The 25,136-nt window shown below is 32.8% G+C and overlaps 2 protein-coding genes across 2 annotated transcripts in view; one reads left to right on the top strand and one right to left on the bottom strand.

The window, feature by feature from the left end:
* Positions 1–25,136, top strand: part of LOC124353595 (BAI1-associated protein 3) — a 70,949-nt gene that overhangs the window by 21,422 nt on the left and 24,391 nt on the right. The window contains exons 7-10 of the mRNA XM_046803508.1: positions 12,190–12,314; positions 13,802–13,909; positions 14,120–14,257; positions 17,751–17,802. Coding sequence (XP_046659464.1) covers positions 12,190–12,314; positions 13,802–13,909; positions 14,120–14,257; positions 17,751–17,802 — 423 coding nt within the window. The remainder of the gene's footprint in view (positions 1–12,189; positions 12,315–13,801; positions 13,910–14,119; positions 14,258–17,750; positions 17,803–25,136) is intronic.
* LOC124353594 (probable cytochrome P450 6a13) lies at positions 165–11,510 on the bottom strand. The gene is made up of 5 exons (XM_046803507.1): positions 11,400–11,510; positions 8,844–9,762; positions 6,925–7,146; positions 3,054–3,305; positions 165–2,052 (listed from the first exon to the last, which is right to left on the bottom strand). The coding sequence occupies exons 2-5, from the start codon at positions 9,757–9,759 to the stop codon at positions 1,880–1,882; spliced, it is 1,563 nt and encodes a 520-aa protein (XP_046659463.1). The 5' UTR covers positions 9,760–9,762; positions 11,400–11,510; the 3' UTR covers positions 165–1,879.

Raw genomic sequence — 25,136 nt, 5'->3', positions numbered from 1 at the left:
TATAATGTAGATATTGTGTAGGAATTCATTTAGGGAGCTCAAAATACTAACTTTACCATGTTTGTATATACTGGAAACTACTGTACACTGTCGGTTTAAGCGCCAAATGGTTTAAAGTCAGGACATCCACGACTAGGATACAAGGTTTTCAATAGAAAAAACTGTTCACTTTTTGCCCAAGAGCATTTAATTGGTTTGATATAGTTAGAGCAGATGTGCTACAGAGGTTTTATTTTAGTTGCTTGAATAGTTTCCAACAGAAAGAAACTAAATGGGATACTGTAGTAACAAGAAATTATCTCCAAATAGAAATAAGTGAGAGAAACACACTCTGTCCATTTAAGCGAGTAATTTATAAACAGATAGTGCCTAACATATTAAAGATGATTAGTATGAAGTAACTTTGAGCTTACTACTGTAGCCTAGGTGAGAGACCATGTAGCAATCGAGGCTTTATAATTAAAATGTATTTAGTGATGGTTTGAAACTGTGGAAATGCCAGAGCTAGTTGGGTAGATGTGAAAAAGATGCTTCGCCTTCCTGCTCTTTCTATTTGTCATACTGTAGGTGACTTTTTTCTGTAGCTTTGTGCAGTTCTGTGTATCCAACTTCAGGGGCTTTAATTTGATAACTAAATGTACTAGTATTGACAACAGTGTTCAATCTACACTAATAATCACTGAGGTAAATATCTATGCATTGTGAAAATGGCATTTGAGCTATGACAGAGTAAATTATCTTGAGATTCTTGAAATGAATGTTGAGTTTAGCTCCAGTTCACCTTCCTCTTAGTGCAGCGTGTGGAATATGTGACAGCGTTATGACTTTATTTGGATTTCTTCAGACGAACATGACTTCAGTTTTCAGGAGTCAATTCTGTGACAGCGTCAGATCTTCTTATTTCCTCTAATCTGAATTAGTCCTTGAATTCCATTAACATGAGTGACCAGTATGACAGCATTGAAAATCACCGCATTCCTGACAAAAATGTCTCTGGCTTTAATTTTTTCATCTCTGACTGTATTGCTGGATAATTGTAAACTATAAATTACAAATATTACTAGATCAGTTGTTTTGTGATACATTACAAATCTGTATAAAGATTTACATTTGCCATTGTTCAGTGATACAAAGAATCAAGTTTGTTTAGTGATTTACAGTTTGATATTTACCTCAGGTGTGTAACTAAAGTAACCGTTAAAAGTGTTTATTAAAGTGGAGCAACTGAGTTGGATTCAATATGAATGTCGAGTTTAGCTCAAGTTCCTCTTAGTGGAGCGTCTGGAATCTGTGACAGCTTCATGACTTTTTCTAAGATCTCTTCAGACGAACATGACTCTAGATTCTAGGAGTCAAGTCTGAGACAGTGTCAGATTTCAGACGTAAGAGTAAGGTAAACTGGAGCTAAACTACCATTCACAAAATGCTTACTACGGTTTAAGCCGATCTTTTCTGAATGTGTAAGTAGTGTCATTATGAAAGCTAGGAGAAACAAGGGTTTTTTTAAGTTGATGGCCTGATTTTTCAGTAACAAAGAATCTTATATGTGCTTTGCATATTATCCTTGTTCTAAAGCCGTCTTGAATGTCTCTGTTGTCTGGGATAAGGGCCAATATCAGACAGAGAGCGTATTGAGGCTTTACAAAGGAAATCTTTCATGAATGGAATGAATGATTTCTTAACTGATGTGAGTAAATTTAAAAGAAGAAGATAATAGACATATAGAAATTTCTAAAAGTATTTCAACTAAATTCTAAAAACTATGAATGGTAAAATATTTGAACAGTTCCATGAACGTTAACTTTGTAGATACCTGGAAAGGAAAACAAAAAGGTTATGTAATTAGTTTTATATATATTTACACAATTATTAATTTGTGTCAAATGTTTTTTCTGTGGCTGAACTTCAACAATATCGGATTTGCTGGTGTCAAGACTAGAGCTTGGTTGTTGAATGTTAGTGGAACTTCCTGTCCAGGTGAAAGTTCCACTTGAAAGTTCAGGACCACAGTAGTCAAGCCCATCTTGGCTTGTAGTAGCCCAAAGCGCATTCCTATAAAACATATTAAACTCACTTTAAATACAGTGCAATCTATAATTGTATTACGTGATGTATAACTTTGTCTAGTATAATCACACTCATAAAAGAAGTTCTGGAAAATGTTTACTCGGCGGTCATCTCAAACTCAACATTTTTTTTTCTTTGGACATATCAGTTTAAACCAAAATTTCTAAAGTAAGTGTAAGTGTTGTTAATAGTTGAAAAAAGCAGTAAAAAGTCTTTAGGTGATTGAATATTTAGTTCAATTTACAAGTATCATCTTGTAGAATTGGATTCGCGGTTAAGTAACAACAAAAATACCGTTAGAATGATTAAAAAACTTTAATCAACCAATTTAAGGAACAATTAGAGCTATTGATGCTTGCTTTATAGCAAAGAAGATAGCAATATAATAAATTATTATAATATTTTTAACAACTAAATTTGAATTAACAAGATAGGTTGTAAAGAGGCTACCAAAGAGAACAGAGTATTACAACAATTAAATATTAATAATTTTTTTACAGATTTCTTTTAGTCATTCACTTAACATTGCATTTAAACTATTAAATTAGATAACAGAACTCGGGGTGGCTTAGATAAAAGACTTAGATAAAGAGGCTGTTCATCAACAGCAATGGGTTTTTAAGGGAGGACACTCACAAAAGAAATGACAACTTTCAGAAACAAAGTAGGCTACCAAGAATGATTTTGTTCAAACTAATGAATGAAGAACTTAATAAGTGAGCTCAAAATTAGGTTAAATGTATTAAAGTTTTAAGCTGGAAACATTTAAAAAAGAAATGATTGTATAACATTAACAAACATAAAATATGTTTGGGGAAAATAATGTCAAATACAAAAAGAAATGAAACAAAGGAAAGAATACTGGAAGGCAGATGATAAATATAAGATAAGGACTAAGAATGAGAAAAGATTCACAACAAAAGACAAAAAATGTGGTTTTTGCACAATTGAAATATAAACGAGAGAAATGTTTTTGAATGACTTACCAATACAGTTTCGCGGCCCTTCTCCAAAGGGTAAAAACACAAATGGGTGCCTATTTTTAGTTTCCTCAGGTGTGAATCGCTCAGGCTTAAACTCGTAAGGGTCTGGGTAGTATTGAGGGTCGTGGTGAAGGGCATATAGAGGGATGGTGACCTTCATCCCTTTCTCCACGATGAGGTCCGAGTCTGGTATTTTGTATGGTTGAGTGCATCGTCGGTTCAGATTTTGGGCTGTGCCATACAGACGAAGAGTTTCTGCAAAATAAAAGTTAACAGGTTATTATTTTTCCTGGTATATTATAAAATGAAAGCAGTACAGAAAACTTCTTAATCATGTGCTATTCAAAGGACATTTTTGACATCATCAGCATCGTAAACTGAAATAAATAGTAAAAGAGACAACCACAGTATACTAAAGGTATTATAAACCCAGCAGGGGTCACTTCTGGCTGGTTTATACCTTCCCGTTGAACCTACCACTGGGCACAGCAAAAACCAATGTGTCACTTAAATCTGTGCAACCTTATCGATGTCCAGGAACGGCACATCACTAACCGCAAATGTCGAGATTTTGGGGTTCAAGAGCAATTCGATAGGTCTAGTCTACTGCGGAGGATGACTGTTGGAGTTGGTGGGGTTTGTTCCCTAACCTCAGAGGTTCTTGCTAGCTTCAACAAGGGTGTGCCAACCCCTGCCTACTTTGATTGGAGAGGCTAGCTCAGAGCTGGCCTCCCCTTCTTCCGGGGAGACATGAATTTGAGATTAGTGCCCTAATTCTTCCTCATGGAAATCTTGATAGGAGGCGGGCCCCTACCTCTTAACCTGATATTCAGTATGTTACCTATCCTGAATATCCTGTCACTCCGGAAGCAGCGCTAAGGTTCTTACAGGACTAAGTGCAATTTATAAGCTTCTTGCCCTAAGAGAAAAAAAACTGTATTATAGAAGGAATGCTAGAATACGCTATATAGTTCTCACAGCTCTGGTGAACACCTTAATCTACCTACAAACATCTAAGTAATTGTCAAGGAGAACTCTTAATTATGTGAAGCAACCGAAACACTCTATGAGGCAACCAAATTCTACACCCTGTGATCATACATGATGAGTTGATGTTATCAGCGTTCTATAAATAGAGACAGCAACGGACTGCGGAAATATCATTAAGATTAAAATATAAATCTTTATGATATATACAATACTTAGAGCTACTCTTATACCGTTTATGCAAATAGTGCATCAAAATTGATTTTAGAATACAGCCCACTCCAATGATCTTTAACTGCAAAGTTTCTCTGAATAAAAAAAATTCAAAACAACCAGTAAACTTTGAAAATTCAAACAAATTTGTACTGTTTGCATTTATATTATTTACAAACTTTATTATGAATTGTATTAATTTGAATGGAATTAAAAATTGAAAAAAAAAAACTATTGCAGGAGCAGGTTTTTAATTTTTCATTTACAAGACAAAAACCACCTTTTTACTCCTCCATATAATTAAAACTCTAGAATATATGTCAAATGAAAAATCAGTATTTTTAAAGTAATTTCAAATCAAAGGTACATAAACATATTGGGTGTCTTAAAAATACCAACCCTCCCTAATTAACTTTCTTATGAATAGAGATGGAGTAATTTACTTTGGGGAATGTTTATATGACCAACTGAGGAGTTTATTGATGTATGAACATTGTTTACTACCCCCTCCCCTCCCCCCAAAGTGGGGTATTTTAGGGGTTAGTCAAAGTTTTAGGGGTAAGTCAAAGTTTTTAAATTGAACCCCTAAACCCCTAGCAAATGACACCTCATTTTAAAAGTATTAAAAAAAGAAGAAGAATGTTACACTATCAAATTTGGTGGCTAATTAAAGTTTGAATTGGTTTATAAACCCCCATTACTTGTGACTAATTTTGTAATGAAATTAAATGGTAAAAATATTGAAATCTCACCTTAATTTCACTCAGATGAGATACTCGAAATGACTAACTACCATGTACTTCTTGACAAAAATAAAGCCTAGATTCAAAACTGTGTCTCACATTTTGTAACATTTCAGGTGTGATGTACCTCATCCAATTCAAACTTTAATTAGCCACCAAATTTGATAAGGTAACATTAGAGTCCTCCAGTTTGTGTCATTCTTCTTCTTTTTCTAAATACCTTTAAAATTATGTGTCACTTGGTAGGGGTTTGTATTGAAAAATTTTGGCTTACCCCCAAAATACCCCATTTGGGGTAGGAAGTCAAAAGTTGTCATACATAAAAAAAACTCCTCAGTTGGTCATATAAACATCCTCCAAAGTAAATTACTCCACTTCATAAGAAAGTTAATAGGGGAGGTTAGACTTTTAAGACACCCGGTATATCTCTCTTGCAGTAACCAAAATAGTTTATGAGGCATTGCAGGCATTTGAAAATAAGCAATCAGTTTCTCTTTCTCTATTAGATTTGAGTAAAGCATTTGACTGTGTTCTATTAAATAGTATTTTAACTAAATTAGACTTTTATGGAATATCTTCAAAGTCCATGAAAATTATTGAGTCGTATTTAATAAATCGTAGACAGTATGTAAGTTTAAGAGGGACACAATCATCATTAATAGATGTTTCCTTGGGCGCTCCTCAAGGTTCTGTCCTTGGACCCTTCTTTTTCCTTGTGATAATTAACGATTTATCAAATAAATGTTGGTGTGAATTCTGTCATCTATGCTGACGATTCAAATCTGTTCTCCTGTCATAATAATCTGGAAAGTTTAAAGGCTACAATGGCTGCAGCTCATAGTAATGCTCAGAAATGGTTCACAACTAATAAACTTCTCTGCAATAAAAGTAAAACGCAAAACATATTACTTAGCCTTTCTCAAAACGATCACCAATCTGTCAAATTACTGGGAATTTGTTTTGACACGAAATTGAGTTGGAACGATCATGTTAATGGATTAAGCAAAAAACTTTCGAGAGTTGCTTTTCTGTTTTGGAAATTAGGATCTATAATATCTACTGAGTACCTTAGGACAGCGTATGGATTATGGCGTTTGGATTATTCCAATCACATATTGTTTACGGCTTGATATTATGGGGCCATTCTGTAGCAGTCTCAGATCTGTTAATCATCCAAAAAAGGGTTGGTTATTAGAACCATTTGTAATGCTGCACCATTAGATCATTGCAAATGCCTATTTATACAATTAAAAATACCTACCATAATTAATCTCTATATTTACCATATTATATTATACACTAAAGCAAACCTCAGAAACTTTTTCATTAGAAATCAATTTCATACACTCAACACCAGAAATAAAAATAAGCTTGACATTCCTCAACATCAACATCGACTGACCAAATTTGGAACATCCCATATGGTAAATTGTGTAAGACTTTTTAACAAGCTTCCAGAAATTGTTCATGTTACTCCCATAACTAATTTAAAAAGAAAATTTTAATTGTGGCTTTTAAATAATCCATTTTATTCCATTTAAAATATGGATGTCAATATTCAGTTTTAAATCATTGGGTTTTAATTTAAAAATATACTATGTTTATTTTACAACTGTAAGGTAAATGTTTTTGAGTCTCTTAAATCTGTTTTGTGGTTTTCAATTATGGTTTGTTTCTATATTGTATGTTTTATACTAAAAGTGTATTGACAATGCCTATTTCATTGTATATATGATCAACGGCAATAAATATCTTATGTCTTATGTTTTATGTCTTGCAAAACGTTAGGACACTATAGATTAATATTTTATGAACTTAATGAGGATGAAATTTTACATTTAACTATGAAATAATGTTCATATTTTTCATGAAATAAGTATTCGGACTTCGGACTAAGTATTCGGAAGTTACAGTAGTATTTCACTAATTACCGTTGATAACTTGATCCAAAAACGGGATCTCCATCATCATTTGATATGTGATTTTGCCTTCATTTCTCTCCATCGCCTCCTGAATCTCCTGGTAAAGTCGCTCCTGGATTTCAGAGTGACATGCCAACTCGTAAAGGCAGAAAGCCATCAGTGAAGAAGCTGTTTCAAATCCTGCCAGAAAGAAGACAAAGCTTTGTGCTGTCATCTCCTCTATAGTCAGTGCTGAAAACGAAAATAACATAAACTATTTAGTAGACTTTGATGGCTTAAATAAGTCATATACAAGAATGTATCAAAGTTTAATTGAAGGCTTGATTATAACTCTTACATTTTCAGTATTTTATGTTTTCACTTTGCCACGTCACGTTAATTTATATTGATAGCTTTATAACCTATAAAGTTTACAAAACCACTTGGTTTATAACATAGTTATTTGAAATTACATAGCATTCAGAAATTGCAACAAATTTCTACTACATAGTTTTTGTAAACAAAAAAAATACAAAAACAGTTTTTAGATATAATTTTCACAATGTATTTTACTAGGTTTGTGTTATTACTGACTTGTAAATTTGTGAAACAGTTTTTTTAACGGTTTATTTGATTCTTTTAGTGCCAAAAACATTAAACATATTTCTTAATTGGTTTACTAAATTGTTAATGTTAAATAGATTTCATATAAAACAATGACCCTCACAATAGAAATTTCAGAAGACTGTATTTTGCAGATCATCACTCCCTAGTACACGTAGTATTGGTTGTACTATATTGCAGTAGGTCACATGTTAGTCTGGTTTTTAACACCTTCACTGTTACATGAGTTATGTTCCAACTTAAGGACAGAAGGAGTAGTATTAATGTGCTTCCACCGTAGACACATGTGCGACAAAAGAGAACCAAAATCAAAATAATTAAGAGAAAAAAAGGCATCTGTGGTGTAATGGTTCATCCTACAAATGAGAGACCTGGATTTGAATCAATATGAGTCAAGGTGAAACAAGTTATTTTTATTCATCTTTATTAATAAAATAAAATAAATTTATTTATAATTTGACTAAATAAAATAAAATACAATTATTGGCACTCATACAAAATTAATTTAACCATTATGTGAGTTTTTATATATGTATTTTTCATTAGGTGTGTGTATATATTGTGTGCAAAATTTGAATCTTGACTATTTTTCTATTACAAACTATTTTTTATTTACAGGTTTTTTTATGCGCTTAATGACTTAAAATAGCAGCTGTCCAAAATTTGGAATAAACAGTTATATTTAATTTATTAAGCATTGTAGAGCAAAATTTTTAATAATTTTTGAATTCTCAGGTCATTTCCAAAGTTTTTTTCTAAAAAGTCTCATATAAGGTTTCAAGTTATGAACTGTTACAGTTTCAAAAAGTACACAATGATAGCTGCAATAGGCAAGCACAATGACTGGCAACCAATCAAAACGGTAGCTGTTCGTATTTACTTCATCTACCCTGCAACACAGACTAAAAATGAAATGTTTTATGGAAACATTGAATAATTTCAAATTACTCATTTGCAGTTACAATTTTTGAGATTTCTTGTTTTAAAGGTAGCAGCCATTCAAAGTTCTAAAATTATACTAATCATTTCAGTCATTGGACAATCATCAAAAATGTAAAACTCTAGAAACGCAAATATAAAAACTACCTGAGTACTGTAAAACGGATTTATTTTTACTGCATATTTGAAGCCATTCTATCAATGAATTTTAACTATAGAAATTATTATTCTATATAAAATAATTTATAAATTGCAATGCATTAGAGGCAATATATCTGTTCTACATCTAAAAATTGTCTAAAGGCTTCTTGTTGCCTGTGTGCTTCCCACTGTAGAGATTACACTATTTTTGAACTAGTACATAATGTATATAAACAGAAACTCACCACCAGAGATTTTGTCATCGGATTTAGAATTCACATCTCCATTTTCTTCCCAACTACCTTTTGTGTACTTGATATTCATTAGGAGATCTACGAAATCATTCCTCTTGATATTGTTCTTTCGTCTATACTCCACAGAATCGCGAACCATGTTGGTCAAGAAATCCCTCAACTCAGGTCGAACCTTGTTGAGACGAAGAAAATCAATCAGGGAAGGAAAAGCCAGAGATAAAATTCGAACGATCTTGAATTTCATCGATTTAAACGCAGGACCCTTAACGACTCCAAAGAAGGTCTCACCTTCCTTCGTTAGAGCGTTTGTGTCCACTCCAAAGGCACAAGAGGCAATAACATCCATTGTGAATTTGGAAAGAACATTCTTCACGTCAACTATTTTTCCTTGTTTAATTTCATCCATGAGCAGAACATGCAACTGTTCACTACATTTCTCCATCAAGGCAAACATGAGTTTGATTTTGCCTGAGGTGAAAGTTGGTGTTAGTTTCGCCCTCATATCTTTCCATTCTTGCCCGACTAAATTTACTAAATGCTTCATAATGTATTCTGTGCGGTTGCCAATCACTGTCCCTCTGTCTGTGAAATACTGGAAGTCTTTTACCATGACCACCTTGATCAAGTCTGGGTCCCTCAATACCAGTGTAGGTGTTAGAAACTCCATTATGCCATAAAAGCGCTCATTTGGAAACTGTTTGTAGAATTTTTCGTGGACTTTGCCAGCAACATTTTTTGCAAGTATCACATCCTTTATAGAACCAAAAGGAAATTCAGGTTTGATGAATGGGACTCCTCTTTTGTTCCAGTAATCGTAGCTTGTCGTGATGTACCAATAACAGATGCAGAACAAGAGCAGTACACCAGAAACTATTTCCAAAATTGGATCTTCCAAAACTAATCCCATTATCTGCAAAGAAACATATAGTTATACAGAAGTAGTTTGTATTAAGAAATGTGTATAGTTGTATTAAGAATTTGTATTGTTCTTTACCACATTCTTTAAATTTATATCTTAATTCTTTAGTAAAAAATGAATTATTCAAAGATGTAGCCAGCAAGGGCAACCAAGGGGTCCGGACCTTCCCCCAAATTTTTTATTTTCAATTACTTTTTTAGTAAACGATTATTATTATTATTCAAATAATACATGTACTGCTGAAAGATCGTTCTGAACAAAAAAATGGGTCAAGAACTTTTTAAGGATCAAAATGGGGTCTTACTCTCTGTCCACTACTGGAAAATATCAGTTGTGTAGACCCCCTTGAAATGTTTTCCTTGCTACGTTCTTGGAATTACTTTATAGTCTATGCTATCATTTTGAGTTATTTTCAGTCTTTTATCTAATTGGATGTCAACAAATATTTATTCTTCTTAACTTGACTGACAGTTTGTGTGAAGCTAAAGTATTACCTAAAAAAATTGTATTGATTGATATTTGTAACTTGTTTGATATCTTCTTATTACAACCCCCATGAAAACTAGTGATTTCCTTCTTTTGCACATGGCTCCATTGATTTCATGAAAAACTAGGTTATGTTCTTGTACAATGCAAATTTGCCCTTGCCTTCCTGATTATAAATAATAAAATATAGTAATACATGAAAAAATTGCAAATTTTAAACGCTAATACCTAATGTTGCTCTGGTGGTTAGGGTATTTTCAATGTGAATGTTAAGTTTGGATCCAGTAATCAGTTGCTTTACCGTACTTTGTGATCGTGTCTAAAACATTGTAGTGCACTCAATTGTGCACCTGATGGGACAATAACAATACCTTTCAACCTAGATAACACTATATTTTTTAGTCTAGGTGTCTCTGATGTTGAAAAAAATGCAAAGAGTTCATTTTGAGCTTCTGCATCACTGACATTTTTTGGATCTCTGCAGACGAACATGACTCCAGATTCCAGGAGTTAAGTCTGTGACAGTATCAGATTCTAAATGCTGCACTAAGAGAAACGTGAACTTAACTCAACATTTATACTTTAATAACATTACCATTGCATCAACTGTAATAAAATAAAGGTATTTAGTTTATTACATAAAACAACTGAAAAAGTCAATATAAGTACAATATTTTGGAAATACTGATATCTAAATATTTGATTGTGAGTTGATGCAGTTACCGGTATCTGTTTTCCAATCTCCCTTTCATTAGTAATCAACATAAGCCCTACAATAAATTTCTTTCTATTTATTGCAAATAAGTCTAAATAAGACATAAAAAAACCATAGATCTTTTACAACATAGATAAAAAATGTATTTTATTTGGAATTTGTATCTTTTTGACCTAACAAAACATCTGGTGAAGTTCTATACAGTATTTAAGTTTATATGCTCATTAGTTTTTAAAAGTCTTTTTGCTAATGTCAAGCATCTGTATAAGTGTTTGAAGTTATTTGATTTGGTATATATTTGATAGTAGAATTTATAGACACCCTGTAATTATACGTGTTATTGTCAAATTTTTTTAATAATACAATAGAACTATTTATAAAACTATATATAACACTCTATGGGAGTTCACATTAAAATGTTACTTACCACTTATTTCAGAGATGTAAACAACAAACATTGACTTGAAGAGATTGCTACCCAGTATAATACATGTTATCTCAATAACAGGTTTTTATCTAATCTAGCAGTTTTCTTGAAATATATACTGAATTATCAGTAAAGTTTTCTGTTATCTTATGTGGCTTGCTCTTTTCAAAGTAACAAATTCTATTTTTATTTCAGATAATGCACATTTCACAATTCATGAGTTGCATATTTATCAAAATAGGCTGTATTGGGTCTGCCTTGAAAAGTATAAAGTGACTTGCAAATCGACTTCAAAACTATGTGGAAATATCTGAAAAAGAATCATTATATATATTGTTTGAGTAAGAGTACACAAACAAGTTTAAATACTTATTTAAATTCAAACACATAAACCAATATTTAAGACTTTTATTTTTGTGAGTGCTTTCGATAGCAAGGCTATCTTCGTCAGACACATTACTCAAAAATAAAAGTCTTAAATATTGGTTTATGTGTTTTGGATGTAAATAAGTAAACAAGTAGCCAATACAAGCTCCATTTTCAAGAACAAGTTTCAATACGTTTATCTATATTATCTGTGTATTTGATTTATTTTATGTTATGTTTGTGTTTATGTAATACTATCTGAACTATTGGAATTTGAAATCCATTTTCCAGTGTTAAATTACATATTGTAACCTACAAAAGAATCCTAGACATAGGTGTTAGTTCGGAGATATAGGGGGGTCAGTGCCAACACGCCCACCCTCTCTACCAGTCCCAGGCTACTTTAAAATTTATTTTGTTCTAGGAAGAATGGTTGGCAAACTCGTTCAACATATTCCTTGACTATTCTCTGCAACTGATCAAGAAACACCGAATTCTGTTCCCACCACACCATCGACCTTCTATGTCTCGGCTGGAGCACCTTCTCAGGTTAATATCACTGTAGTTTGTGTAACTATCTACATGTGCGAATTTGGGATAAGCTCCAGTTCATCTTCCTCTTAATGCAGCGTCTGGAATCTGAAGCTGTCACAGGCTTGACTCTCTGAATCTGATGCAAAATGTGTCTCATCAGATGTACAGCTGCATTTTTCACATAGATTGCATTTGTAGTCTACGTGTTTTGATGTCGAAACGATGTAAAGGGTTCAATTTGAGCTTCTTTGTTATGAACATGTTTTGGATTCCTTCAGATGAACATGACTCCAGATTCTGGGAGTTGAGTCTGTGACAGCGTCAGATTCCAGATGTTGCACTTATAGGAAGGTGAACTGGAGCTAAACTCAACATTAACATTGAATCAACCCTACCCACCATAGCTGCCTTATATCTACATATTTTGTGGAAATTCCACCATGTTCCATACACAAGCCATTGTGGAAATGTTGAAGATATACTAGATTTGAAACCTTCATCTGATCTAATTCTCATGCAAACAGAGAGCCTTACCAGTTAAATTAGAATTTGTGTCCTTTTAAGCTCTGAGTAGGGATTAAACTTGATTTAATTAAGCACAAATCTGTTACCTCACAACAGGGATACACCAGTCTGAGTAAAATTATGTTAAGTTTCGAATCTGTTGCCTTATGTCAATGACTACACCATCTTACCCTTTGTGATATAGTGGCTACTACACTTTTATTGGTTAATCATAGTACTGGAATAATGATTCAATAAAGATAAAGGATCCTTTAATCAAGATAAAATCTCTGTTACACATGCATGTCGTTGCCCCTTTGACGACCAATAACTAACGAAAATCTGGTGGTCTTTCCTAATATTTCATAACCATTTTAAAGGAATTACTTAAACAAGTATGTATTAAACTTTTGTTTAGTTATTCTAAATACTTTGCACAAATAATTCTGTATTTTTTCGGTTGTGTAAAATCTTACAGTTTTTACATAACATCTAAAACATTTGTTATACACTGAAGTTTTATCTTTAGAATGATATATTTTACACAGCTCTGCTAAATAAAGAATTTAGAAGAAAATGGTGTAGTAGTAGTTGTACACATGGTTTTAGGCGTAACATGTAAATACCAGTTGTAATTCCATTGTAATCCATTTAAGAAAACCTAAACCAAAGATTCCAATGTAGTAACAAAAAAATGCTTTCTTTACTACGAAATCTTCTGAAATACTTTTTGGTATTATGTTAACTTCAGGGAGCCAACTTACCCAAGGTTGTTCTCTCAGATAATTTTGTATTTATTTTTCAATAAATGTGTCGCCATAGTTCATTTTTATCATCCCTAATATAGTTGTTACTTTTCCAATAGGCACATTGATATTCTCTTCAAAGCTATACCAATTTTTGAACTGAACTTATGTAGTTAGTTATTAAGGCTGTTTGTTTGTTGTTAACGCAGTTTCAACAGCTTCCTAAAATATTGTTTTCATCAATGTTTACAGGTGCCTCGGTCTGCTGTCTTCGATGAAGGCTTATTGGAAGGTCTGTCCGTTCAATAAAGAAGTTAGAGGAGAAATCATTCAGTCGGTGAAAAAAGGGACCCAAGAATGGTAATTGATATATTTAATAACGTTTCAAACATTTTAACAGGTATTTTATTAGGCAATAAATTATTTGTTTTACAAGAAGAATTATTTATTTATGTCCTTATATTTTAGGTTAGGGAATTACTGGTTGAACCACAGAAGTTAAGTTGTGCATTTCCGTTAGTTATGGTAATATTACTGCTATAAAAGTATAAAAAAACTGATAATTCACAGGTACGAAGACCAGCATAAAGGTATGGCAGGGATACGGGCAGATCCGGATACTCGTATTCTAGCTCTGGTCAAACTGATAACAGCTTTCATCGTGGATCTGCAACAAGGCATCGACTACTACAATGGACTATTCGAGAGGTGAATTGTTAGCTTATGCCAAATAATCTCTTGAGCAATTCTGGTTCATTTTCATCCGTCTCAAATCCGGTACTATGGAGCCAGAAATTGTTATTTGTCTACTTTAGAGCCAGGTGTATGGATAATCCTTTCAATTTCTGTCCCATAAAAATAATCTTTCACCTTTTACATGCGTTTTTTTATAAATGTGATTTCGTCAGATGTACCATTTTAAAGGAATGAGTAATACAAGCATGCATAAAACTTCTTTTTAGTTATTCTAAATATCATGCACAAATAGTTGTGTATTTTTTCAGTTGTGAAAAATCTTGCACGTTTTACATAATTTCTAAAAAGTTTTGTATACACCTAAGTTGTGTCTTTAGAATGGTATATTTTACACAGCTCTGCTACATAAAGAATTTAGAAGAAAATTGTGTAAAATTTACAGTATTATATAAAATATAAATAATGTTTGATCAAACAACTTCGCAACGTAATACGTACCCAGTTTTTGTCACAACATTAAATCTGCTTACATGCAGTTTTGAACTTGTGCAAGAGTTTTCATTTTGGTTTCTTTTAGTAAAATTAACAACATTTATAAATCTTAGCATACGTATACTATCTCTCTTATCATAGGAATATGTTTATTATAATTTTAGCACGCATTCCAGTAATTGTTGAAAATACTGAAGAGTATATAATTTTCATGTGTAAAAAGTATGGTTAAACACTTTTTAACCGGTAACAAATAACAGAGCTAACACTTTTTTAATGTTACTTTAACTACTGGAATAGAAATAGAAACTAATAAAAACAGTCTTTATGGTTGTTTGAACAAGATTAGAAAGTATTAAAGTGTCCAACAGTTGCCACGAATATAAAACATCCCTCAAGAAAATACCTGTCACATAATAGATCAAAATTCTAAAGGGTCTGATCAAGAATGCTTGAGAGAGGTAACAAATATAAATTTCCTTAGCCACAATCTTCTAGAAAAAGTTAAGTTTAGGGGCATATTTCTAACCGAAATTATATATACTGTATATATTTTTTTAAATAATAATCCATACCACATATGCATATTTTAAAGTAATATTTTCTAAATATTTATAAAAAATGTATTTAATATAATTATACACAAAAGGTACCAGATTTATCCTGATATACACTAGGCTCTCTCTTAACCACAATCGAACAACCACCTGTCGAATTAACAAACCCTTCCCAGGAAGACATAAACTGGCTTGACTTCCGCGATGGTAATAACAGAAAGTAAAAAAAAGATGTCACAACACATCTCTCTCTTTTTTAACTTGTTAGTGCTTTTTTATTGCCTTTTATTACTCGCAGTACTAGGAACAGTGAATGACGTCTAATGTGGGTGAGTAAATAATTATTATTATACTACATTTGTTAATAAATATAGATATGGTTACCGACATTGTATTTTTATATTACTAATTATACTACTGCAATGGTTTTCTGAGGTTGTTTTTACGATTTTCAGTCCAACCTATTTTAGGATATGTGACCTATCTCTTTCCTATCCTGGTTAGTTAGGAGGGAAGCTGCTGTATACGCTAAACACTTGCCTCAGAAAACATCAGAAATATCTCAATATCCAAGACCAGTGCCCAAATATGCTTATATCCAGGGCCGCATTTACAAATTCGGCGCCCCTAGGCCTACAGACCAAAGAGCGCCCCCCCCCCCCCAGAGGACTCTGATTACACCTACATAGAAATCCAGTAACTTTCTTAATTACGTAATTTTGATGAAAGATACATAATTACAATAGTATAAATAAATAAATATATATATATATATATATCTAGGAGTGTTTTTAATAAATAAAAGCAATGAATCAGTTACAACATAATATTCTAGCTATTGTTATAATAACAGTGGTCATTTGTATGGTGTAAAAATAAGTTAAAACATATGAGTTTTTAAAGTCTTTTATTTGATTTCAATCAAAAAATGAAAAAAACGTAAAATACAGCTAGAAATAATAACATAAGTACACATAAGTTAATTTGAAACATATTGTATTAAATTTGATGAAAAAATTAATTTTGCAGCTTCGATATAAATACTTTGTACAAGAGAAGAAAAGTTTGGTGTTTTGGGCAAATATCCAATTGCCGAGCGCCAACACCACCCGCCGCCGCAACTTTTTTCTTTTGTGCACTTTAAAATTTATACGCCCCCTAAAATTTTGCGCCCTAGGCCTGGGCCTAGTGGGCCTATAGGGAAATGCGGCACTGCTTATATCTGTTTTTCTCTTAGGACAAAGAGTTGAGAAATTGCATTTAGTCCCAGTAAAACATTGCACTGCTTTCGGAGTGACAAGATATTCTGGATGGGTACGGTTGGGGTAGGGGCCGCTTTCTGTGGAGATACTTGTGGAAGGATTTTGCCCATTAATGTCATATCTTCTAGAAAGAAAGGGGAGCAGCTCTGTACCAGCCTCTCCAAGTCAAAGCAGGCAGTGGGTGGCTAACAACAGCCCTTAACACCTAGGGAACCCCATCAACTCCAACAGTCATCCTCTAGGCCTCGACCTATCAATCTACCCATGCATCCCAATATCCTAACGTTGCAGTTAGTGATGTGCCTCTCGTGGACATCCATAAGGTTGCCCAGATTTTAGTGACACGTCTGTTTTTGTTGTACCCAGTAGCCGGAAGTGAACCCTCCCGGACATGCTCATGTTTAGAAAACCACTTATGTCCGGTCCCAGTGTAATTAAACTAGATACGACGCTGTTGTGAAGATTTCACTGAATCTGGGGTTTTTTGAGACGTAGGTACCACCATACTGTTAAACGTATCTGATAAATTTTTATCAGACAGATTTAGATTTAGATGTTCTTTATTTTCAAAAAAATACAAAAACTCTACATTGAGTAGGGTCAACAAATATAATAGTATAATAAATGCATCGATAAAATCAAACTATGCGTTATCAAGCAATAAATATAGAATCATTATACAAAAATTACAAAATTCAATATCATTTCACTCCTTATGGCTTTTAAAACGATTTTGATGCTCTGCTTAACTAATAGGAAATTAATGAATACAGGTATAATTTACCGATAAACTTGAATAATTTAATTAAATTATCATCTTAATAATTTTGTGCTATTGCTAAAGAATAATATTATGTCATCCTTTTCTTTTCGGTATTTCAACATTTTCTAATATTTTTACATTTCATTTCATTTAAGATTGTTCTTTTAATTTGCACGCATAGTTGAATTTCCCATTCAAACTAATATAATTACAAATTTTTCGTCTTTTAATAAGTTGAGTGTCTGAACTTCAATTTCATTTTATTTTGGGGTAATTTGAACTTACACTTACTTGTATGTATTTTTATGTTTAGGATTATCGCAATGGAGTTTTTGTAGTTTTAAACGTAAGCTCCTATTTTAGATTTTCGTTATACCTCGGTATGGATTGTTTGAAACTAAGTGTACATTACTTTGTCTTTCTTTCCCCAGCACAAATGGAGTCCCATACTTCAACACCACGTACAAACAGCTGGAGAGATTGGTAAGATTTCCAAAATACTATGTTTCATGTATTTTGATTTGTAGAAACACAAAATCTGTCGAAACGTTAGTTAGCTGCTATATTTAAAAATTGTTTAATATCAACAGAGAAATATTTATAGTAAATAGTCAGTATAACGTAATTTAATTAATGAGAATATCATTGGATTAAATTTCCTAACTCTTATAGTATATTGTCTGAATAGTATGTTTTCAGTGTTTATGATGGGTTTTAGTGATACATTATGCACTGTTTTACTGTCCTTTTAATATTTAAAAGAAACCAGGAGAAGGAAAATTTGAATTTCTTTCTCATTTAGTTTTCACAAAGAATTTTTTTTTTTTTAATTAAACAAGAGTGTTTAAAAACCTCACTTTCAGTAAGAGAGCCAGCCAGACTCAGTTACCACTCTGACCCTGCTATGTCGGGAGAGAGTAATCTAATATTTCTTCCTCCTATTTGCTATCTTGCTCACTTTCAGTAAGAGAGCCAGCCAGACTCAGTTACCACTCTGACCCTGCTATGTCGGGAGAGAGTAATCTAATATTTCTTCCTCCTATTTGTGATCTTGCTCACTTTCAGTAAGAGAGCCAGCCAGACTCAGTTACCACTCTGACCCTGCTATGTCGGGAGAGAGTAATCTAATATTTCTTCCTCCTATTTGCTATCTTGCTCACTTTCAGTAAGAGAGCCAGCCAGACTCAGTTACCACTCTGACCCTGCTATGTCGGGAGAGAGTAATCTAATATTTCTTCCTCCTATTTGTGATCTTGCTCACTTTCAGTAAGAGAGCCAGCCAGACTCAGTTACCACTCTGACCCTGCTATGTCGGGAGAGAGTAATCTAATATTTCTTCCTCCTATTTGCTATCTTGCTCACTTTTAGTTAGAGAGCCAGCCAGACTCAGTTACTACTCTTACCCTTCTAGGACGGGAGACAGTAATCTAATATTTTATTTTTCTTGCTTGCTGCCAACCCCCTGTGTACCTTCCGATAATTTTTAAGTGATTCCCTCAAATTCTGGTGTTCAAATATATTTTTAATTGTAACTAAAATTATGCCGCCCACAATAGTACTGTATGTAAATTAACTTCTTACTGTTAAACCCACAAAGCACAAAGAAAAAGTAATCTTGGTATTTAAGTTTCTTGGTTCATTGTCATTGCAGTTTCTGGTACTACAAATAGTAAACCCAACGGAATAAGTAAACTGAAAGAAAAACTATCTTTCCCTAGTATCAACCAGGGTGTACATTAGATGAGAGTTTGGGAGGCTTGAATCCTCCCTCAAAATTTTCAAAGCCAAACATTAAAATTTCACTCTGTAATTTGTTTTTAAGGTAGAACACATTTATGACATTATAAAGCTCAATAATTTCCTAGAGTAAGATTCTTGAGCCCTTATTTTAGGAGGTTAAGTTGTACTTCGTAAACTACAGAATGTGTCAGCTCCTAAATTATTCAAATTTGTGATGAAATGACAAATATTTTATGGCTAACATTAGTAAAATGGTAATTTTTAGTGACATATATAAATATAGAGTTATTTTTTAGTTGTATAATGCTTATTGCTGCCATTGCCTTCTTTTACTAGTAATAATCTTTTAGTCTAATAGTCCTTGAAACCACAGCTTTGACTTTTTAACTTCTCTCTGTTTATGACAATTGCCTGTGTAGTCATCATTGCTTATTAAACTACAGTATTTATTGTTCCTTACTTATTTTTGTATGTAGCTACTATTGCCTTAAATCAGAGCTCTGGCCCTTGTGACTTCTGGGTGGCTATAGCTTTCTGATTGTGTTCTTCTTTAGATGGCCAAGGAATTCTCGAGGGTGGTGGATGTGATCGAGGTACTACGATTCCGATGCCTCCCTCTGTGATGCATCACTGGCTTTACTAACACTTTGCTGCTTTACGCTTCGGGTAGATTCCTAAAATGTCTTGCACTTGGCTATTTTAATGCAATATGAAAGTCTTTATGCTAATTATTTATAATCGGAGGGAATTATTTATTCAACTTTTACTTTCAGAATGAATTATTAGTATTTATTTGATTAGGTTATGTATAAACTTTTAAAAATTTGTATTAAGACCAATTTCATTTTATGGAAAGATTTAGGAATTAGAATCCTTCTTACCAGAAAATATTAAGTAATTCTGTAAATGTTGATAAATTTTCTGTTTTATTCCTTCAAGAATATTTCTATTATATTACTATATGGATTGATAAATAATCTAAAAATAAACACATTGCAAAATAAAAGTTTTTAATTGAAAAGGAATTACCATTTTACATAAATTGCCGTTATTTTTGCAAATATTGCATTATAAAATAGCTCTAAGGTATCTGAATAGGATTGAGAAGGCTATCACTTACCATTTGCGAGTTGATGTGAATTAATCCTTATTCTTATCACTCAGTTAGATACACATATTATACTCTTGAAAGAATAACATTTCACTTTTTCACATATTATTCTCTGCACAAACGAAGTTTTAATTATTACACTTTGTTATGATTAAGAACATAGAACATTCAATTGTTAGCATTGAGGGTCACTCATAAAGTTTTGAGGTGTGGCATTCATCGTAGTGGATAAACCGTGCCATTACCAACTCTACATTCATCTGTTACTAAAAAAGATTAATGAATTTTACCAGGTGAAGTTAGGGCTAATAAGCACTCTCTAACACTTAATCTGGAGACCAATGGCTTAAAGGTGACTTCCGAACCACCACAAATGGCCGGGCAGGAGGGCTGCTTGCAAGGACAGGATCGCTCAGTGATCACTCATCCAAGCAGCAGCCACACTCGACGTTGCTTGATTGGGTTATCTCGTGTACCCGCCTCACTAAGCCATTGGTGTTGTTCACTGTAGAGACCGTAGTTTCAGTGGTCTAGGGATCAGGAAACACCCGATAACAGTCATGTGAAGAGCTTGTTCCCACCTACAAGCACTCAATTAGAGTTAACCTGTTTCATACCTTTCATCATCTCTGGGGTGGAACCAGAAGGCAATATCAAAACCCCTTACATACATGATGAAGGACTGCAATTCAGTTCTACATGTAACTCTAGAGGATACATCCCTAAGTCATCCTAACACAACTGTTTGGTGGGCCAGTTCAGGCACCCTGAAATTAGGTGTGATATTTTTTTGACGTCCTTAATACACAGAATAAGTAGCTATCTCACCGCAAGAATCCCTGTAAACAGAAAGAAGCAGGATCAGAACCAGAAGTGTTAGTGACCCATCCTCAATGATGAACAACTCTCAAGTAATCAGATAGTTTATGCTCATATCTGGAATGATTCCACAGTTACTCTTAATATATTTAACCTGGTGGTAACAGTAAATAAAATTAAATCTAACGAGGTTCGATTTATCAAAGGTCATTCATTGACAGAAAACTTTAATATATGAAGGTCAAGATCAATGAAGATTCCGAGTCTAAACATTTGTTGTGGAAACCAAACCAGAAAATTTCTGATGCGTTGAGGTTAGAACAATCATGGTGTGATAAAAACAGTCGCGATCAATGAATTTACCTGTTTACGTTGAAATAATTCTTTATTTAACTGAGTAGGTGTTGTTAATTTATTTTTTTAGGAGAGACCAATGCCCTTTTTAGCCTAATTCTGCCCGTTCTCATGGACCACTGGCCTATGCGAGGATCCTATCAAACAGAATAAGGAAGAGAGTCAATACAATTCAAGATCTACTAAAAATTACTGATATGAAGTGCTATAGTCACAGACAGGATTTGAACCTCAATTCCAAAGTCTGATGTATTATACCGTGCAATCATTTGTTCTCTGGGGTGGTTCAAAGTCAATAAAATCTCAATGTCTTCGCTAGACAAACATTAAAAGCGTACGGTATTGTATCTTGCTTGATATTTCCGCTTTTCAAATAACTGAGCAATATGATATCTGATGAATTTTTTTTAAAATCTGTATACGATTCTGGATATTTAAAATTCAATTTCTATAACAAATTGTTTTTGGTTACTGACACCAGAACAAAGTGAGAAAAGTCAGCTAGAATTTGTGGTAGGTTCCTTCAAATTGGGTTGGCATTTTTGAAGAGGTCAGTAATTTTTGAAAATTCCACCTTGGATGACTACTGGCAGTCCAGACTATACGCAAGTCTACAAACACAGCTACACACTGCGTGACATCAGCCATATTGGATTAGTTTGTGTGTTTATTGGACAAAATACTCAAACTATACTGCATAAATTATTACTATCTTTAATGAATGTTTCTGAGGAGAATAAAAGATGCAATAACATGTTAAGAAGACATTAGAGCAATCAACAAGTAACAAGAGGCTTATCTAATGTTTCCTCCTAAACATTTAATTTATTAATTTTTAAATTTATTTTTGAATCCTCATTTTGAAATGAAATACTAATATTGTATAAGACAATAGGTAACATTCTAGAAGTTTATATTATAATTTCATACATTTAATATATACTGTTTTATTTTTTTTATTAACAAGGATATTAGAAAAGTAAAACACCTCATGGGTCAATATTTTTGTGTACGAAAATGTGTCCAAACATAAGTAAAATGATTGCATGGTCAAAAATAAGTTTATATTAATAAACAGCTTACTTTATACAAATGATTCTAATCATGCCATTATACAGTCACCTCACAAATTTCCTTCACACTCTTTTCACTCTTGTACCTAAATAAAAACAACTATCCTTGTACATATTTCCCACAGCATATTGCACTTTCATTACATAAACAGGTAATCTGCTGTAATAAACAGAGTTGATGATAAGAAACGCAGACGGAGTGAGTGATAGCGCTCTGCGGCAATTCTGCGCTTGGCTTATAGAGGTGCGCAGATTGTGGTGCCTGCTTCTGCGCATGTTTTTGTTTGTCTCCAGATGCGCGCTGGCGTGTCTTAGCTAGTAAGACTCGGCCGTTATTGTCTAACTTACGTTGTTCATTGCATTTTCCTCTTATTCGACTCTTGACGCATCTTGCAATTTCTCGTTCTAGTTCTCTGCATCTGTGTATTCTTAACTCTTTTTTGTGATTAGTAAATTTTTTTATTATAAATTATGTACAAATTGTAATCATTTTCATCCCAAAGCTGTTTTTGGTAAACACTCTGATTGATAGTAACTTCTGAACTACTAGAATAAAGTTTTCAAAGTTATTTGAATTTGATTTGAAAACTTGGTTTTGCTTGAAAGTTTGGTCTACAAAAATTAAAAACAATAATAATTAAAAGTAAAAATATGTTTTTTGTGCAATGCACCTGGTAAATCTTGATTATTGTCAGAAAATAATGCTAACTTCAAAGCCTGTGAGGAGCTTGCCCCATTTAATGAATTTTATAATACTAACAATAAAATGTTGATGTATAATACTAACAATTCCATTTCATTTCATGGTAGTCTTATACTTATACGTTCAAAATCTTTCTGAATCATGTTGCTATTCATTTCGATGAAGCATCCCTTTCCTGGTGGGTTCTATTGTAGTATAAAATTTACATTTTTTAAAAAGCGCACTACTCTGTGTTAGAACGTGTATTCACAATATACTTTGTCCACTCATGCAGTGTCATTTAAATTGTTTTATTAACATAACTAGTATACATTGTTTATGTTGTTTGAGTGATAAGTTGAAACTTTCGAGATATAATACTAATATATAACTTATATATTGTTTATTGAAATTTTATATATATATTCATACGGAGAATACTGTCACATTTTTGTACGTGTCAATATACCTGCTGAGATTTTTGCCATTCTTTTTGCAGTTTTTGAGATGTTAAAAAAAAAATTAATACAAATTTTGTTTAGCATTTAAACTTTCACCCACTTTCAGATTTTAGAATTTTCAGTAGTAATTTGTAAGATACGGTATATTGCTAGATAATAACAAATCTTATCCTAATTAGAAATTATTACATTCTAAGACTTGTCGCTAATAACTTATGTGATAGCAATTAACTCTTGCTTATTTATTAATTGATGTACATTTTTGCTAAAACCGTGTGTTTCATATTTTTAATGACAGAATATATCACTAATTGGTTAATAAATTGAGGAAAAAACAGTGTAATTTATTTACACATTCTATATTCAAAACATCTTTTACAAGTAACCTTATTTTAAGCATTTGCGTTCACTTTACAAATACATTTTTGCCCACAAAAGTGCCTTTTCCTAGGGCATAAAGGGACAAACAAACAATCAGAGGTCAACTTACGGAAGAGGCTTCTCCTAGGGTCAACCAACAATGTTTAGCATGTTAAAAGTGTTAAATAAATATTGGAGAAATAGATGGGAAATATTTTACCTTGATGGTCTCCCTGTATATTTTCACCAAGAGACTTTACATTAACCCGACCTCTACGTTGGTCCGATCTGTATGTGGTGCCACGGATGCGTCAAGAGTCGATACAGGTGTATTATAGAGAACGGGGTGCAGAAGTCTTCACCCCACTAGAGTGTGCTGCTTTACATGTCCTAGAGGTGTTGGTAGACCACTCTGCACTACATCTAGTATGTTTGATGTTTGTATATATTGTTACGTTACGTTACGTTACAGCATAGTCACCTGTTGGTAGTTCTGTAGCTTGTGGTTTTGTCCTTGTACATTACAATTTTATGACATTGTACATTTTATATCTAAGTGATTTCATTGTGTGCATACAGTGTTTTATGAAGTTTGTATATTCGCTGTGGCATTGACGCATTTTAACCACCTTTACTCTTAAGTTTTCCCTGTTTGTCTCCAATAATAGCTCCGATGTATGCAGAACAGTTTTGAGTTCCAGATTACGGTCTGGTTACATTACAAATACAATATTTCAAAATCATTTAAAACAATGATAGTTTTGAATACTGCCAGTGATAGGATTTGCGACAGTAATATGATAAATATTAATATACTGAATTTTATCATTATTTCTCTACAGATTAGAAAACATTGTTTATGTAAATGATAAGTTTTAATATTCTTACTCTCTACTATTTTTACAACACATGACAGTTTTGTTTTATCTGAAATGCCTACAAATGTAAGACTATCCGTTTTAATTTAATTTTAGTATGTTACATTTGTGGAGACCCTGCTGAAGTCCAAGTTAACTTCACAATTATAAATTTGATAATTAAAATATGTGTCAAGTTGAATTTTATTTCTAAGTGTGTTATTATTTTAACTATTTATGTCCAATGAACTACAAATCAAATATTTTTATCATAAAAATTATATATTATTTTTCAACCCTTTTGACATAATAACATTTTTGTGGGCTTTAAAGTGTGATGTTAAATAACATCTTGCATAA

The sequence above is a fragment of the Homalodisca vitripennis genome, chromosome 2 (assembly GCF_021130785.1).
Source record: "Homalodisca vitripennis isolate AUS2020 chromosome 2, UT_GWSS_2.1, whole genome shotgun sequence".
Lineage (NCBI taxonomy): Eukaryota > Metazoa > Arthropoda > Insecta > Hemiptera > Cicadellidae > Homalodisca > Homalodisca vitripennis.
Note: the sequence above shows the minus strand (reverse complement) of the source record. Positions and strands in the feature narration are given on the sequence as shown.